The sequence below is a fragment of the Myotis myotis genome, unplaced genomic scaffold (assembly GCF_014108235.1).
Source record: "Myotis myotis isolate mMyoMyo1 unplaced genomic scaffold, mMyoMyo1.p scaffold_m19_p_6, whole genome shotgun sequence".
In the NCBI taxonomy this organism is placed as follows: domain Eukaryota; kingdom Metazoa; phylum Chordata; class Mammalia; order Chiroptera; family Vespertilionidae; genus Myotis; species Myotis myotis.
This window is the reverse complement of record NW_023416368.1, coordinates 2,132,501-2,150,064: the sequence shown is the minus strand read 5'-3', so window position 1 is coordinate 2,150,064 and position 17,564 is coordinate 2,132,501. Positions and strand designations below refer to the sequence as shown.

The following is a 17,564-nucleotide window of genomic DNA, read 5'->3' as shown; positions in this document are numbered from 1 at the left end:
GCACAGCACAATCTAAGCCTGGGCTCAGGTGGGGCCTCCCTCGAAACTTGGGTTCGAAGTGTGGACACACAAGGACGCAGCTAAGTCTGGGCCTCAGAGCAGAGCCAGCAGGACGAGTAAAACAAGCTCGAGCAGAGCTTTGGTGAGTGCTGGCCACGCGGAGCAGCACAGCGCGGACGGCACTGAGGACAGACACAAGGCCCGGGCGAGGAGCCTGCCCCACCCCCCGGGGGGCTGCCCCCCCCCCCCCGCTGCCTGCCCCCCCCCCCCCCGGGCCAGGCCGGGACTGGAGCGGGGCCATTTGCAGCTGCCCCCGAACTCTCTCTGCAGGAGCAGGACACGCCTCTCACGGGCCCGGGGGAACCGACTCCTGCAGCTCAATGCCAGCGACTCCCAACGTGTGACCAACACGTCTCGGTGGAAAACAGGCGCCAGCGACACGGATCATCACAGAGATGAACCCGCGTGTGGTTCCCAAGGGGAGCCTGGCCCAGGGAGGTTCGCGGGTTCGCGGCGAGCCTGGTGCACAGGGAGGCAGACCAGCCGCTAGCACAGCCCTGCACTCACAGCGGTGCCTGTGGTCCGAGGCCCTGGCAGAGCCCGTGTGCCTCCCGGGGCTGAGCTGCTCACCTGATGGTGCCGGTCGGGGAGGGGATGGGGCTGACCAGGCTCCGGAGGTCCGGCTCCGGAATGTGGATCCTCAGAGGGGAGATCTGGGGGTAGAGCGGCCGCAGCGGCGAGGCGGGGGCCTCCTCCTGGGGGTAGAGCGCCGTGAACTGGATCTTGATGGCCGTGCTGGGGAAGCGGAAGGTGCACCTGCAGAGAGAGGGAGAGCCGCGTCAGCTCAGAGCAGAGGAGAAGGCGCAGTCAGGAGGGACCTGCCCACGGGCCCTGAGCCTGCACAGCCTCGCGGGCCCGGCCCGTGCTCCATCGGGCGCTTTCTAGCGCTGACCCCACTCTCCTTCGTGCCGGGAACAGGAGACAGGAACCGCCAGGACCTCTGACGTCATCTCCAGCGGAGGCCCAGCAGGCAGAGCGCTCCGTCCACCGTCTGTCGGCGGCTCGCCGCCCCGAGCGCACTGGCTGGGAGGCTGGGCCGCGTGGGCTGCGTGGTCGCGGTGGTTTTAACGACGGAGCCGACCTGAAGCACAGGCGCCCGTGAACCTGCCGCCGGCGTCGGGAGCAGCGGGACACACAGCTCGCTCTGGGCGGGAGGAGCTGGTGTTCTCCGCTGGCAGAGACCACGCGCTAACACGTCAATGCCGCCGGGGCCAGGGGCCGCCCCATCACGTGTGCGCATGACTCCAGGGCACCACTGTGAGGAGTCTGGGCCGTCCTGACCCCGCAGCCCTTCTCACGTCCAGGCCGACGCGTTCCCCACGAGCTGCTGGCGGCACGCGTGGTGACACGGGAACCGGGCGAAGCGGCCCGGACAGTGACAGCCGGGCAGCGGCTCCTGTGGCAAGCGGGCGAGGAAGCACGTGCACCAGCGCCACCTCCAGCACCCGCATCGCTCGGAAGGCGCCCCTCGTGCCGCGCAGCACCTGGCAGGGCCGCGGGCTCTCGGGACGGCTGGGGCCTCGCCAGCAGCTGCTCCGCCACGCCCGCCGCTTCCTAATTCAGCGCCATGTCTGAGCAGACGCCCAGCCCCGCCCGCGGACCCGGCAGGCAGCCCTCACGCCAGTCCCCGCTGCTCTCATAAAACAGCCGTTGTTATGAAACGAGACTGAGAACATGTCGCCCGGGTTCCAGGATCACAAGAGCCCCCCCCTCCGGCTGACCCCCTCCCACACTGTCACTTGCTGGACGTGCACCTGCTCTGAACGCCACCTGCACGGATCGCAGAGAAAGCTGGGGTCCCACAGGCTCGCCGGCCGGTGCCGATTCTCCCGGGGACTGAGCGACGGGCTGCACATGGTCCCGAAGGGGGCGCCGGCCGGCAGGGAGCCCCAGGACGCCGCTGATCCACAGGCCCTGCGTCTCTATTGCCAAACTAAAACGGGACAAAGGCTCTGACGCTCCCGCGCTGCTTCCGTGTGGTGCTGCTGACCCTGAACACCAGAGGTCAGGGCTGGGGGTCCGCCACGGTCGGCACCACCCATGGTTCTGCCTAGAGCCACCAGGGCTCTGGAAACATCCTGCCTGTTTCTCCTTTAAGCCACAGTTGAAGCCACACTGCCGTCCTCCACCTTCTACACACACACACACACACACACACACACACACACGCGCACACACCTGTCCCACAGCATTAGACATGAAGGCAACGATAATGACAAGCATTTTCCGTGGCCTTTCCCTGTCTCTTCCTTTAGCTGCTACAAAGGAACAAACAAGCCCGGTGCCTGCCCGCCCAGGGCACGCCGTGGCCTCGCCGTGCATTGTGGAGGTCTGTGCGGAGTGACCGGGGCCACCACGGTCACCCAGAAGGAGGGCACGCTTCACCCGAGAGTCACAGGCAGACGGGAGTCGTTGCAGACGGTGTAGGTGAAGGCGAGAGATGGCCCACAGTCCCGAGGGAAGCTCTCGCCTGGGGATCTGAAAACCGGTTCCAGCCGAGCTTGTGGCCTGGACGGGCCTCGGAGACTGTCCCTGCCCCCACCGAATGGCTTGCTAACCAAAGGAGACGCTCCGGGCAGAGGAGAGCGCCTCGGAGGCCTCCCAGGCCCCAGCTAAGGCGGAGGACATGAGCGCGCAGACGGCTGCCGTCCGGCGGCACCCACAGGCCGGGCATGCGCTGCCCCCGAGCCTGGCACCACCAGTGACTGTTCACAGACAGCTTCCTGCCGTGATGGGAAGTTTCCAGCGAAGGCTTAACGATAAACATTGTCACACTATTTACTGCAACAGCGATCTCAAAGCATCTCCGGACTCACTCCCCCAAAGCCACCGCAGCAGGGCCTCCCTCGGAGGAGGAGAAAGTGCCAGGAAGCGGCTGAACTTTAAGCTGGCGTGTCCTGGCTGGCAGCCACCCAGTGCGCTCCCTGAACATCGGTAGCCTGGTCCCGGCCCGCGCTGGGTTTAGTGAGCAAGCTTTGCAGTTAACACTGCCCCCAAGGGAGCACCACGCTCTCCCTGGACCCGGCCACATCGCGCCCGCCTGCAGCAGGGAGGCTCCGGGCAGCCAGCTGCCCCCGCAGGGCCATCCCCTTCATGGGCACAGAGGTCTGGCCCTGAGTAGAGACAGGCAGTGGGCGGCTGCAGTGGCTGGGGCGGGGCTGGGGTGGACAGAGACCGCCGCTGGGTGTGGGTTTCTTTCAGCGCTGACACACGTGCTCAGATCAGTGTGGCGATGGCTGCAACATGCTAAAGCCCATGCCTGAACAGTTTAAATGAGATGCTGTGGGACTGACACGGGACAGTGCTGACTCGTGTGCACACAGTATGTCCAGTTCTCTTTCATTTTCTCCCTTGACACTGATTTAAAGAAACTGCTTTAAGCCCTGGCTGGTTTGGCTCAGTGGATAGAGCGTTGGCCTACAGACTGAGGGTCCCAGGTTCAATTCCGGTCAAGGGCACATGCCTGGGTTGTGGGCTCCATCCCCAGTAGGGGGTGTGCTGGAGGCTGCTAATCAATGATTCTCTCTCATCATTGATGTTTCTGTCTCTCTCTCCCTCTCCCTTCCTCTCTGAAATCAATAAAAAATATCCTATCTAATAAAAGAGAAATATGGTAATTAGCCGTACCTCTGCTACCCTTCCCATTGGCTAATCAGGGTGATATGCAAATTAACTGCCGTCCAAGATGGCGGCCATCAGCCAGGCAGCTTGAAGCGAACATGGGGCTTGCTTGCTTCAGTGACAGAGGAAGCCAACCTTCCCCACCTGCCGCTGCTGGCCTCTGAGCTTGCAGTTTGAAACATTGTTACAAATATAGAATCTAAACAAAACCCCAGAAACCTGCTTTCAGCCAGCCAGGATCTCAGAGCTGGAGTTGAAACAGTGTTTCGATTATAGAACCCAAACAAACCAGATACCTGCTATCAGCAGCCGAGGCCTCAGAGCTGGAGCCAAGCCTCAGAGCTGAAGCTGGCCCAGAATAAAAAAAGAAAAAGAAAAAGAGGAGCAGTTGGGAGCTTCAGTCACCCCCCGGCCTGAAAACAGCCCTCAGCCCCTCACCCAGACTGGCCAGGCACCCCAGTGGGGACCCCCACACTGAAGGGGGTGTGACCAGCTGCAAACAGCCCTCATCCTCTCATCCAGGCTGGCCAGGCCCCCCAGTGGGGACCCCCACCCTGAAGGGGGTGTGACCAGCTGCAAACAGCCATCATCCCCTCACCCAGGCTGGCCAGGCACCCTTGTTCTGTGCCTGATAGGGGGGAACTCCCCAACCACCTGATCACCCTGCGGCTCTGTGTGTGACAGGGTGTGGCGCCCCAACCCCCTGATCAGCCCTGCTGTGTATGTGACAGGGTGTGGCGCCCCAAATGCCCCCCCCCCCCACGGGCCCTGTTCTGTGTGTGACGGGGTAGAGCCATAACCTCCCCATTGGCCCTGCCCTGAGTGTGACAGGGTGCGGCGCCCTGATCCGCCCTGCTCTGTGTGTGACAGGGGGCAGTGCCCCAACTCCCCTATCGGCCCTACTCTGTGAGTGACAGGAGGGAGCTCCTCAACCCCCTGATGGGCCCTGCTCTGTGCGTGACAGGGGGGAGCTCCCCAACCCCCTGATGGGCCCTGCTCTGTGTGTGACAGGGGGGAGCTCCCCAACCCCCTGATCAACCCTGCTCTGTGAGTGACAGGGTACGGAGCCCCAACCCCCCTGATGGGCCCTGCTCTGTGAGTGACAGGGTACGGAGCCCCAACTCCCCTGATGGGCCCTGCTCTGTGAGTGACAGGGGGCAGTGCCCCAACCCCCTGATTGGCCCTGCTCTGTGTGTGACAGGGGGTGGTGCCGCAACCTCCCCATCGACCCTGCCTTGAGTGTGACAGGGGGCGGTGCCCCAACCCCCCAGTCGGCCCTACCCTGAGCGTGACTGAGGGTGGCATCGCAACCTGCCGATCCGCCCTGCTCTGTTCATGACGGGGCGGTGCCCCAACTCGCCAATCGGCCCTGCTCTGAGCCCGACCAGGGGCTGTACCTAGGGATTGGGCCTGCCCTCTGCCACCCGGGAGCAGGCCTAAGCCAGCAGGTCGTTATCTCCCGAGGGGTCCCAGGCTGCGAGAGGGCACAGGCCGGGCTGAGGGACACCCCCTCCCCCCCGAGTGCACAAATTTTTGTGCACCGGGCCTCTAGTCTATAATAATAAAAGAGAATGATGCAAACTGACCATCCCTCCGCAATGCCCACAAGCCACGCCTACCAGCCAATCAGGAGTGGGTATGCAAATAAACCTGACAAAAATGGCAGGTTAATTTGCATATGCAGGTGTCAAGCGCCCTGAGAGGTAAAGGTGGCCGTGGGCTCCCGGGACCATCGCCAGCCCTGGGAGGCGAGGCTGGCTGTGCCAAGCTATGCCCGCGGGCTCCCGGGACCTTCACGGGCAGAGAGCAGAGCGGGAGAGCAGGCGGAGAGCGGGAGGTTTGGAGGACTTGGCAGAGCAGGAGACCACTGGACATAGAGCAGAGCGAGAGGGAGGGCGGCTTGGAGGGCACAGCTCCCTCTGTCACCCAGCTTCCTCATCACAGCTGTGGAAACTGACAGCAGGGAGGAGGAAGCCCCACCCCCACAGAATCAGCCAGAATCAGCCATTGGTCAGACAGCTCTCAGCGGCCTGACAGCCAGGACTCTCATTCACCTGCATCTCAGACTGTGACAGTAGAGAGGTGGGGCTATGTCTAAAGAACAACTGTTGATACAACGTAGCTCTGCAGCCGAAAGATGCCGGCGTTATCGGCAGAAAATGTCTGCAGAGCAGGCGTGCGTCTGATCTTGAAAAAAGGCAGCGCCTGCGACAGGGTGTATCTAAACACCAGCTACTGGAAAAACGCCGCTCTGATGCCAAAAAACACCGGCGTTATCGACAGAAAATGTCTAAAGACCATCGTGCCTTTGAAGTTGAGAGAAGGCAGTGGCGATTACAGAGTATGTCTAGAGAACAGTCATCAAGAAGTACTACCAATACCAGTAGGAACTGCCTTCTCAGCGAAAATGGAGTACATGAGGATGCAATCCTCGAACATAGTTGTGGTGGAATGACTGTGAGATGTGAATTTTGCCTATCACCAAATTTCTCTGATGAAAAACCATCCAATGGGAAATTTACTTGATGTTGTAGCAAAGGGAAAGTCTGTCCAAATGATATACATTTTCCAGATTACCCGGCATATTTAAAAAGAGTAATGACAAACGAAGATTCTGACCGTAAAAATTTCATGGAAAATATTTGATCCATAAATAGTTCTTTTGCTTTTGCTTCCATGGGTGCAAATATTGCATGGCCATCAGGATATGGCCATGCTGCTTTAGAATACACGGACAAGTTTACCACCGTACTGGAACTTTACACCCTTCGGATGGTGTTTCTCGGAAGTTTGCTCCACTCTCTATTTTGGATACAGCCGAAGCTACAAGTAAAAGATTAGCAGTGCCAGAAAGCCAGGGCTGCTCAGAAAGACTCATGATCAACACCAACAACCTCACGCATGAAATAAGTGAATTAACAAAATCGTACAAGATGCTACATGAGGTAGAAAAGGAAGCCCAATCTGAAGCAGCAGCAAAAGGTATTGCTCCCACAGAGGTAACAATGGCGATTAAATACGAGCGTAACAGTGACCCCAGTAGATATAATTCTCCCCGTGTAACTGAGGTTTCTGTCATATTCAGGAACGAAGATGGAGAACCTCCTTTTGAAAGGGACTTGCTCATTCATTGTAAACCAGATCCCAATAATCCAAGTGCCACTAAAATGAAACAAATACCGTTTCCTACATTAGATGCAATGACATATCCTATTCTTTTTCCACATGGTGAACAAGCTGGGGGACAGATATTGCATTAAGATGCAGAGATAACAGTGTAATCGACAATAATACTAGACAAAATATAAGGACACGAGTCACACAAATGCAGTATTATGGATTTCATCTCTCTGTGCGGGACACTTTCAATCCTATTTTAAATGCAGGAAAATTAACAGTTTATCGTGGATTCGTATTCAAAAATGGAGGCCAATTGGATAAATTTCATCAAAGCAAACCACTCTAAGTTGAGAGTTGAAAAATACAGTGGTTTGATGGATTATCTCAAATCTAGATCTGAAAATGACAATGTGCCGATCAGTAAAATGATAATACGTCCATCATCTTCTGAGGGTGGTCCCAGAAACATGCAGCAGCGATATCAGGATGCTATGGCAATTGTAACGAAGTATGGCAAGCCCGATTTATTCATAACCATGACATGCAACCCCAAACAATTTACAACACTGGCAAAAAGTTGAAAACAGACCTGACTTGGTAGCCAGAATTTTTAATATTAAGCTGAATGCTCTTATAAATGATATCTGTAAATTCCATTTATTTGGCAAAGTAATAGCTAAAATTCATGTCACTGAATTTCACAAACGCGGACTGCCTCACGCTCACATCCTCTAATTAATTCCCTTTCAATGTGCATGAATTTCGTGCACTGGGCCACCCCCCCACACACACACACACACCCACACTCTAATTAATTCCCTTTCAATGTGCATGAATTTCGCGCACTGGGCCACACACACACACACACACACACACACACACACTCTCTAATTAATTCCCTTTCAATGTGCATGAATTTCGCGCACTGGGCCACACACACACACACACACACACACACACACACACACCTTTAAAAAGCCTCGGAGGCCTAACCCACAGGCCTCACAATGTGGCCCAGTCACAACGTCACCACTGCTCATTGGGCTTGACGGACACTAAGTACAAGACACGGCCTTGTCCCACAGGACGGACATTCTTCAAGGTTTGGCTCCCAAGGCCTCCTCCTCCTCCTCCAGGGAGCCCTCCTTGATTGCCCGGCTCATCCCGTGCAGGAGGTTAGGTCACTCTATTCCCTGCACATACAGCACACACGTGCACGTGTATCTTCCATGTACCAGGAAGAGTACATGCACATGGACTGATGCGTGGGTACAAGGCAGAATGAGAGAATTCTCCACGCGGTGTAACACGCCACAGCAACGTGGAGTGAGGCTCTGTGCAGCCTCCAAACAGAGACGTTCTCAGGCTTTTCCCATCGAGCCTCATTGGCAAGGGTGTGAGAACACGTCTTCGCTGCCGAGCAGAATCAAGCGGGGGAGAGATCGGAGGGCTTTCGGGGCAAGGAGAGCGCCGTCACCATCCCACAGAGCGGGAGCCATGCTCTGCCTGCTCAAGTCCCCACAGCGCTTAGAGAAGTCACGTGAAAAGGAGCCGTCCGGGCCAGCCCCACCCTGCAGGGCCAGCAGGGTGTGGTGTCCCTGGCCAGGCTGCGTGGGCCTGGGTGTCGCGAGGGGACTGGAGTGGTCTGCAGTGCTGGGTGTCTGCCTGTCCTGACCCTGGTCTGACTGGGAGTCAGGGCAGACCGCCCCGCTGCGCAGACAGCTCCCTCCCCCTGCTGTGGCTCTCCTCACCCCCCCACGCCGCACCTGAGCGCGCTTGGCGCCCGGCCCGCCTCCTGGAAGGACCGGCATCTCCTGCGAGAGGCCCAGGCAAGGAGCTCGGGCCACCAGCTCGGGGCCAGTTGCGGCCACGCCCGTTCCCAGGGCACCGCACGCCCCACAGCGGGCAGGTCAGAGCTCGCCGTGCCGCCCAGAGCAAGAGGGAAAGCGAAGCTACGACTGAGCCGCTCCACGTGGGCAGCAGCGCAAACATCCTCTGGCCGAGACTCCAGGGAAAACCCACTCGCAGGTCCCTCTGCTGAGGAACACGCCTCGGACCAGAGCTGAAATGAGGGTCCGGCACATCCCCTGGGAGTTTCTAGAACAACAGATGCTGGTGGCCACGGGCAGGGAGCGGGAGGAGGGACAGGAAGCTCAGCCGTCTCCTTGGTGTCTGGCTTCAGGCAGCAACAGAAGTGACGTCAGTCACCCAGGCACCCCTCATCCTGCACCGGCTCAGCCACGCCTCCTTCCCACCCGGGCGGTGGGCCAGGATGGGCAGGGCACGGCCTCTGGGGGCTCAGGTGACCCCTCTGCTCACAGCCAGCTCACCGCCCCCCATCACCCCCGGAGGTGCTACGCGGTCCTGCTCCTGCAGGTAAAGTGCTGCATTTACACTGAATTCAGCCCGATTCTGAAATGGAAACTGCCCTTCACTGAACACCAGGGGCCTGACCGTCTCTCCCACTCCATCCAGGGCGCTGCGGGCACCACCGCCAGAGGCCCCAGCCACAGGGGCCACGGGAGACGCCGGGGTTCCCACCGCTCGATCGCTGCCTCCCGCCCAGGGCCCGGGCGCCTGCTGTGACCACCAGGACCAGATGGAGGCCGGTCCTCACGCCATGGAATTCCAGCCATGCCCCCGGGAGCGCCGGGCACGCACAGCACAGCGGTTCTCTGAACGGGGAACGCTAAGAGCGATGGAGATGGCAACGAGGCAAAAACAAAAGATGAACAAACAAAAACACAAAAAACATCCCAGAGACATCCACAGCCTCTCAGGAGAAAAATGCTGACGTTTCATCAGCGAAGCCGCTGTAAGACCGTCCGTGACAGCCCGTCCGCCTGCCGCTCAGGAAGCACATTCAGACAAGCGGGGATGAGATGGCTCGGACCGGAGGCCGGAGGTCCCAGGCCTCACCCTCGGGCGCAGACCAGCCCCGGAGAGCACAGCGAGCCCCCAGGCCTTGCCCAGGGTCCGAGGCCGGCCTGGGGTCAGAAGGCGTCTGCGCCCCGCACACCCTCAGCGCCTGGGGCCACCGGAAGCACTGGGTGTCCCCTCCCCGCCCACCAGGGCCGTGTCAGGGGGGAGCTAATGAGACACAAGATTTAAATCAGACCCAAAGTCTTCAACCATCGCACCCGCATGTCCTGGGAACAACATCAAACTGCCCGTTCTACAGGATGAGGAAGATCTCAAACAGAATGGGAGCAGCGCCAGACACCGCAGAACGCGGTCAGAACCCCGGCCGGGCTTTGCAGCGCCCGCCACACACCGAGGAGCAAGGAGAGATCCGGCAGGCAGAGTGGAGGCTCCCCGCGGCCCGCCCTGAGGCCTGTGGCTCAGCAGCCCCAGGAGCCGGAGTGAGTGGGGTGAGAACTGCTCAGGAAGGCTCGCTGCCATGTCCCAGGTCTGGCAACAAAGGCAACCCTACAGGAAGGTGAGGAAGGACCAGAGGATGAGCCCTCCCCGCCCCCCGAAACTGAAGACGAAGACGTCCCTGGGGCCAGAGAGAAGGTGAGAACAGCCCAGTTCAGGGCTGGGAGCAGAGCTGGGGGAGTCCTCAGGGCCCGGGGGCAGGGCCCCAGGAAAGCCAGCAAAGGGGTTCATCAGAGTTTCACCAGGAGGCCGCGAGGATGCTACAGGGGGAGTCACGTCAAGCCACACGTGGGAACTTGGAAAGAACTCAAAACTCCACCATCAAGAGAACTCAGGTTGGTCGGCAAAGGACACGCAGAGGCTGGTCACCGAGGAGGGCCCAGGCGCGCACACACACACACGCACATGAGAGGACACCCATGTCGCCCAGCACCAGGGAAGCCACCGTGGCTCCGCGTCAGATGGCCAGGTGCCGGGAGGGCTGGGGAGCGGATCCTCGTGCGCTGGGGCGGGAATGCAAAACGGCAGTTTCTTAAACGGAATGTAGGCCCTGATACAGCCTAGCAACTGTCCTCCAGGCACGTGGCCCAGAGAAGGACAACACGTGTCCACGCAGGACCCGGACACGACTGTCGCAGCAGCTTTATGTGCAACAGCCCCAAAGGAGCCAACCACACGTCCCACCGTGGGGGGCTGGGCCGGGGTGGGAGCCCCACCGCGGAGCAGCGATGACTCGGCAGCAAAAGGGGGGTTACCCAGCAGTAAAAGGGGGGTTACCCAGCAGTAAAAGGGGGGTTACCCAGCAGTAACAGGGATGAGCTACAACAGCTGGATGAAGGCGGGATGCGGAGTCCGAAAGAGCCAAACTCGAGAGGAATGTCCGGTCCGTACGCAGCGCTCTCAGGACGACAATCTGAGCTGCGGGCGGGCTGGTGTGACGCCGGGTGATGGGCAGGGGTGTGGCGGTGGCGGGGACGGTGATGCAGACCTGCACGTGTGGTCACGGACAGCCACACACACGCTGCTTCCTGGTTGGGACGGTGCCCCCCAGTCACTGAGATGTCCCCAGTGAGGGAGCGGGTGAAGGGTCCGGGGCCTCTCTGGGAGCCTGCAGGCCGGCCAGGGAGCCGCAGCAGGGACAGCCTCGCGTGCCTCCTGCGCCAGGACTGCGGTGGGAGGACACGGAAGCTCACGGCCGGGCCCCCACGTCGACCGGGTCTGCAGACATTCGTCAGGGCCAGGAGGCGAGGCGAAGGCGCGGGCAGTCACTGCGCCCACACAGAAGACAGGCTGTCCGGCTCGACCAGAACACGAGCTCACGGCTCAGACGCCCCGAGGCGAGGCCACGGTCCCCGGGCCCGGAGGAATCCCAGCCCTGCCCCCAGGAGCGGCCCACTTGCTGAGCTAAAAATACCCTGGCACAGGGGCCTCAGAAGGAAGCGCTCCCTTTTATAGACGAAGACACAGATTCCCGGAGAGGAAGAGGCTGCCAGCCCGGGGGCGGTGGGCCAGGACCCGGCGCTCGAGCCAGGGGCCCCCATCACAGCCTCACCCGCCCTTCGCCCCGACAGGCGCTTCACTGTAAACACCCACACAGCCAACAGCCAGCATTAACTTTTATTTTTAAAAATCAAGCCATGCCCTAGCTGGTTGGCTCAGTGGCTAGAGCATCGGCCTGCAGACTCAAGGGTCCCAGGTTCGCTTCTGGTCAAGGGCACAGGCCCGGGGTTGCAGGCTCGATCCCCAGTAGGGGGCATGCAGGAGGCAGCCAATCAATGATTCCCTCTCATCATTGATGTTTTATCTCCCTCTCCCTTCCTCTCTGATATCAACAAAAATATATTTTAAAATAAATAAATAAAATAAAAAATCAAGCCATGAGCTCGGAATGGCTCATAAATTCACAGGCGAATCCCAGGTGAGTGATGTGCCTGGTCTGGAAGCAGCCCCGAGCCTGCCAGCGGCGGGGGACCCTCGAGGACCAGCCCCTCACAGGGAGGGTGCTCACTGCGCCGCCGGACCTGGGACCTGGGACCTGGGACGGGGAGGAACACATGGGCCCCCCTTGTCCCCGCCCTGGGGTCCAGGCCAACTGGGCTGCGCTGTGCTCAGCTCTGAGTCTCACTTGGTGGACGCCACTGCCGTCTGTCCCTCTGGGAATGAGGACCATGGTTCCCACAAACTCTGCCGAGAGGCACCCAAGCCCTTTGTCCCAGAGCCCAGGCGACAGGCCGGGGGGCACCCCGAGCCTCTTTCTGTGTGCGCTGCTCCCACTCTATCATCCGAGAAGCCGCTGGGGGGCCGCTGCGGAGAAAGCTGCGGGGCCTGCAGAACCCGCGTTAGCGGCCAGGGCCGCGCCTGGTCTCGGGGCTGCCCAGCCACCAGCAAGACCCCGCGCCGCCCTCAGCCCCGCAGTGAGTCTCCCAGCAGCTGAGTCGCCCAGCACCCTCCCCGCCCGCTCGGCTGGGCTCTGCTCAGAGGACGGTGGCTCTGCAGGCTCCGTGGGGGGGGGGGGGGGGGCAGCTTCCGCCCTTGTGCCCGTGGAGGCCTTGCAGCTGCCAGGGCGCCCACAGTGGCCCCCCCCGCCCCCCCCCCGCAGCCTGTCCCGCACAGCCGCCTGAGGCCCAGCACTGAGCCGTGTGCAGGCTCCTCCAGGGAGGGAGCCCCGGGCCCGCGCACTTCGCACCCCCTGCGAGGTTCCTGCCCAGAGGAAGCTGGGAGCGTGGCCTTCGCCGGCCTCCACCCACGGGAGCCACTGCTTCTTGTGGTTCCCTCTGCCCCGGGAGCGGGAGGGCAGGCGGTGACGCGTGTGCACGCCCCATGCACGGCGTCCTGGAGGGACACGCACACAGGCTGAGGCTGAGAGGGAGCAGGCAGTTATCTCATTCACGGCTTCCTGTATGAGACCCGCGTGGATGCTGGGAGCCGCGGATGCTGGGAGCGTGGATGCTGGGAGCCGCGGATGCTGGGAGCCGCGGATGCTGGGAGCCGGGGATGCTGGGAGCCGTGGATGCTGGGAGAGTGGATGCTGGGAGCGTGGATGCTGGGAGCCGTGGATGCTGGGAGCCGCGGATGCTGGGAGAGTGGATGCTGGGAGCGTGGATGCTGGGAGCCGTGGATGCTGGGAGCCACGGATGCTGGGAGCCGTGGATGCTGGGAGCGTGGATGCTAGGAGCCGTGGATGCTGGGAGCGTGGATGCTGGGAGCCGCGGATGCTGGGAGCCGTGGATGCTGGGAGCGTGGATGCTGGGAGCCGTGCATGCTGGGAGAGTGGATGCTGGGAGCCGTGGATGCTGGGAGTGTGGATGCTGGGAGCCGTGCATGCTGGGAGCCGATCGCCCGCACGCCCTCTGAGCTTTGAGATGTGAGAAGACACTGCTTCTCCAGGAAACATTAAGTCAGAACCTGAAGCTGCGCCTCAGAAAGAAACCAACAGGACGAACACCCCGACCTTAGAAGCCCGGTCCCAGCCGCACAGGCACCCGCCACCCAGGAGGGAAGGACGGAGTCTCCCCTCGAGCCCCCGCCGCGGAAGCGACAGGACGGGCCGTGACAGCGCTCACAAGCAGGAGACTCGCCAGCGTCCTCGAGGGGAGTGAGAGGTCAAAGGGCAGGCCACCAGCCCGGCGTGGGAAGCTGGCCCTGTGGCCACGGCCCTGCCCGCCTGCCGGGGTCCCTGTCCCTGCCCCCGCCCGCAGGGCCTCGCTCAGGGCGCACGCAGAGCTGCAGTGACCACAGACGGACCATCTCCACTCGCAGGCTCACAGGCGGGCGGCCCACAGGCTGAGCTTCCTCCACGACGATTTAAAACCTCAGTGACCAGCAAGCTCCCCGGCAGGAAGGGGCACAAGCCAGCTGACTTGGATGAGTTACCTGAACAGGTGGCGCTGCCGAGCGAAGGGGCCAGGGGTGGGCTTGCCCACAGACGTATTCCCCCCTTTAACCATAATCCTATCTAATAAAGACGGATATGCTAATTGACCCTCATGCTGTTGCAAAGACGGGAGTGCCCACAGCCAGTAAGGAGGGAATATGCTAATTGACTGCCCACCCTCAAAGATGGCGGCGCCCAGTCCCTTCAGCCCCCAAGCTGCCCAGGGCCGTCCGAGGCTCGGGTAACCAGGGCCGGCCGAGGCTTGCGCTGCCAGCAGTGGCAGCAGCAGAGGTGTGATGGGGCGTCGCCTTCCCCTGATCGCTGGGTCACCTCCCCCCGAGGGCTCCAGGACTGTGAGAGGGGCAGGCTGGGCTGAGGGACCTCCCTTCAGTGTATGAATTTTCATGCACCAGGCCTCTAGTTTTAAAATAAATCCTGCTCGAAGTTCTGTAGAAGTCACAGCTCTGAGCACAATTTAAAAATAAACGCCCCTCCCGTCAAGTGGAACCAAGAGCGCAGAGATGAGCCAGCGGCAGCCTCAGCCCGTCACAGCCCTGCGCGCTGGTCAGCACAGACAGGGCGCACGCGGAGCCGGGCCAGCAGGTGGGAGGAGAGACCGCGGGAGGCCAGGTAGCGCACAGCACGGCAGACAGGCGGCCATTTCCATGTGGCAGGAGGGGCGGTGCCGGCCGTGGGCTTTGTCTGCCCGAGCGCTCACGCCAGGGAAGGTGGAGGCAGCCGGGTCCAGCCGCCGCTTGGAGGTGCTGGTTCCCGGATGGTAGGTCATGGCGTCTCTGTTAGGCAGCGACCTCCGCTGCTCAGGGAGTGGGCCCGCCTCCCGGTCAGCACCTCCCAGACCGACCAACCGACCGACCGAGTGCTTCCACTTAGAGGAGCCCCGTTTCGGGGGCAGGAAGCGAGTGGCACAGCGAGCCTGACGCAGCTGGCCATCGGGCGGCACCGCCCTCACGCCCGCGGGTTTGTAAAGGGCAGATAAACCAGAGACGATGACAGGCACTGGTGCCGCCTGGTTTCCGACGATCTCCGCACCCTTCCTCTCACGCCCTCGGGTACTGGCCTCCCCCAGACCCCTGGCACCTGGGTCGGCGGCTGCCCTGGCGCTCTGCCCATTCCTGACCTCAGTTCCTGTGACACTCGGGCACCTCCTGTTCAAGCCAAGCTCGCGTGTCCTCCTCCCTGAGGCACGGCACCCCTCCGCGCCCGCACACCTGAGCGCTGCTTCCTGGGCCCTGCGGGAGGCCACCTGGCCGGCCGGCACCAGCCCTGTGACCCGGGAAGGTCCCCGACTGATCCCCCGACACATTGCACGAGCCCGGCCTGGACGTCTGCGTGGCTGGAGCCACCCCGTCTGTGCCGCCTCCCGGGCAGGAGCTGCGGCCAGTGTCCTGGGCCCCTCAGGACCACCTGTCTCAGGCGTGGCCTCGTGAGGAGACGTGTCAGCGGACACAGCAGATGCTCCCACCGGCCCGGGAGCCCGCCCTTGAGCTCGGAGCCCCTGTGGCGAACGGACAGTGACCGGCTCCCCAACACCAAGGGCCCTGCCCTCGCTCCTCAGATGAGAATACGAAGAAACAGAATTTTAAAAGTTTGCACAATAAAAACCGCTGTGAGTCCACTTACCAGCACATACTGCGACCCAAGAGTCATTCCTCTGCCTGCTCTGTCCTCGGCTCAGATGCTGACACCACCTGCGGCCTCGCTGTCGGGTGAGCCCGTGCTCCTGGCACTCTGGGCGCTCTTGGCGCTCGCGCTGCCGCTGAGGCGGAGTGTCGCCGCCCCAGGTGACACGGGAACCTCACTGCCCTGATGTCCACGCCGGAGGCACAATATGCAATTTGAACGCTTTTATCATGGGAATTAAACTTTATTGTGGAAAATTAGTTCACAATTTCACCAGAGTTGAATTCTGAAACGGGTCCCTTCGCTGCCTAGCACGCCACACGGTGCCTGGCCACCACCACCTGTCCCGTGCCCGGGTCGGCAGGAGGCCCCGTGTCTGAGGCGGAGCAGAGCTTAGGGAAGGCCCGCAGTGGCGCGTGGGGTCCAGCTGGTCAGGCCTCCGCTGGCTGGTCTGGCCTTGACGCCACCACCACGCAGACACTAGGCTCTGGTGGTGCCGGGCCCTATCGGCCAAGGGAACCAGCAAACAGCCCGAGGCAGGGAAGGAGTCACTCCGCGGCCGCTCTGAATCCCCTCCCTGTGCACATCCCAGGTCGGAATACATTTCAGAGCGAGTAGAAGCGTCCACTGGGGAAACTGGGTCATAAAGCGGATTAACAGCCAGAACTGGGCGGAGAGGGCGCTTGGGCGGGACACTGACTGGTTTAATTGTTATGCCAATTACACTGTCAGTGCCAGGGGGGGACGACCTCTCCCAGAGGCCAGTTCATCAGGACAGTTTTCTCTGAAACACAAACAAGCCAGACGCTGTGCCGGGGATGCCCACCTTCCCCGCCAGCCCCGCTCCTGACATTCCCACGGCGTCTCCCCAGGACTTGTGCAGCCGGGCCCACAGTGCCCGCGTGCCTGACACAAACACGACAAAACAAGCACACGGCACACGCACAGCAGTCACTCCTTCCGAGGCTGGCTGTGTCCCCTCGCTCGCTGGGCTCCACCCCGTGTCCCCACCCACGGGGGTCTGTCCTGGGCTCACAGGGCGTCGATTCTCCATCGCGGACCCAGGCAGCGAGCCCCGAGGCTGTCTCATCTCCACGGAAGAAACTGCCAGAGCTCAGTGTAGGTAGCTGAGTGATTCCCTCGTGAGGCTGTCGCGAGCTGCTGTACTGTTGGTTCAGTTTCTATACAATTATCTGTAGAGCCCGTAAAACACAAGTGCTAAGAGGACCTGCAATGGAGGTGTGGGGGGCCCAGGCCAGCCTGACCCACCTGGACGCGCTCCGCCCGGAGCCACCTCCAGCCAGGAGCGTGGGGACCTCTAACGCTGCTCCACCTGACAACTCCCGGCGAGAAGCCCCACCTGGGGGCATGGCAGTGTCTGACCCAGCCCCCGGGTGCGGGCCCACGTGATGGGGGGGGGGGGGAGTCCCTTCCCAAGGAGAGGGCATCGCAGACACTGGCCAGGCCAGCGTGGGGAGCCGGGGCAGCGCCAGGAGGGGAGCCAGGAGCCCCGCTGTGGCGTGCCCCTGCCTCCCCCTGACCTCGGTGCGGGAGCTGGGGGAGCTGGCTGCTCACTCAGGAGGCCGGTGACCCCACCCTAACCGACGCGCAGTTGCAGCGAAGTGCCTGCTCTGTGTTCCTTTTCTACGGAAACAGGAAAACACGGAGGGCAACCGTGGCCACTCTGTGACAGGCCCTCCTTGCCACACGTCTGTATTGTCCAAATTTCCTGTGCGCGCGGATCGGCATGTGTGACACCAAAAAGCGTGAAATGACAACGGCTGCATAGAAATACACCAGAAGAGCGAAAGTAGCTGTTTTGTGCTTTCTCTTAAGAACTGGCTCCTCCAGAAACAAATGACACGGAAAA

The 17,564-nt window shown here is 61.3% G+C and overlaps 1 protein-coding gene across 2 annotated transcripts in view; it reads right to left on the bottom strand.

Annotated features, from left to right (window-relative positions):
• The window catches only part of FOXK1 (forkhead box K1), a 51,389-nt gene that overhangs the window by 19,799 nt on the left and 14,026 nt on the right, over positions 1–17,564 (bottom strand). For both annotated transcript variants that reach the window (XM_036311873.1, XM_036311874.1), the window contains exon 2: positions 631–816. In XM_036311873.1, coding sequence (XP_036167766.1) covers positions 631–816 — 186 coding nt within the window. The remainder of the gene's footprint in view (positions 1–630; positions 817–17,564) is intronic.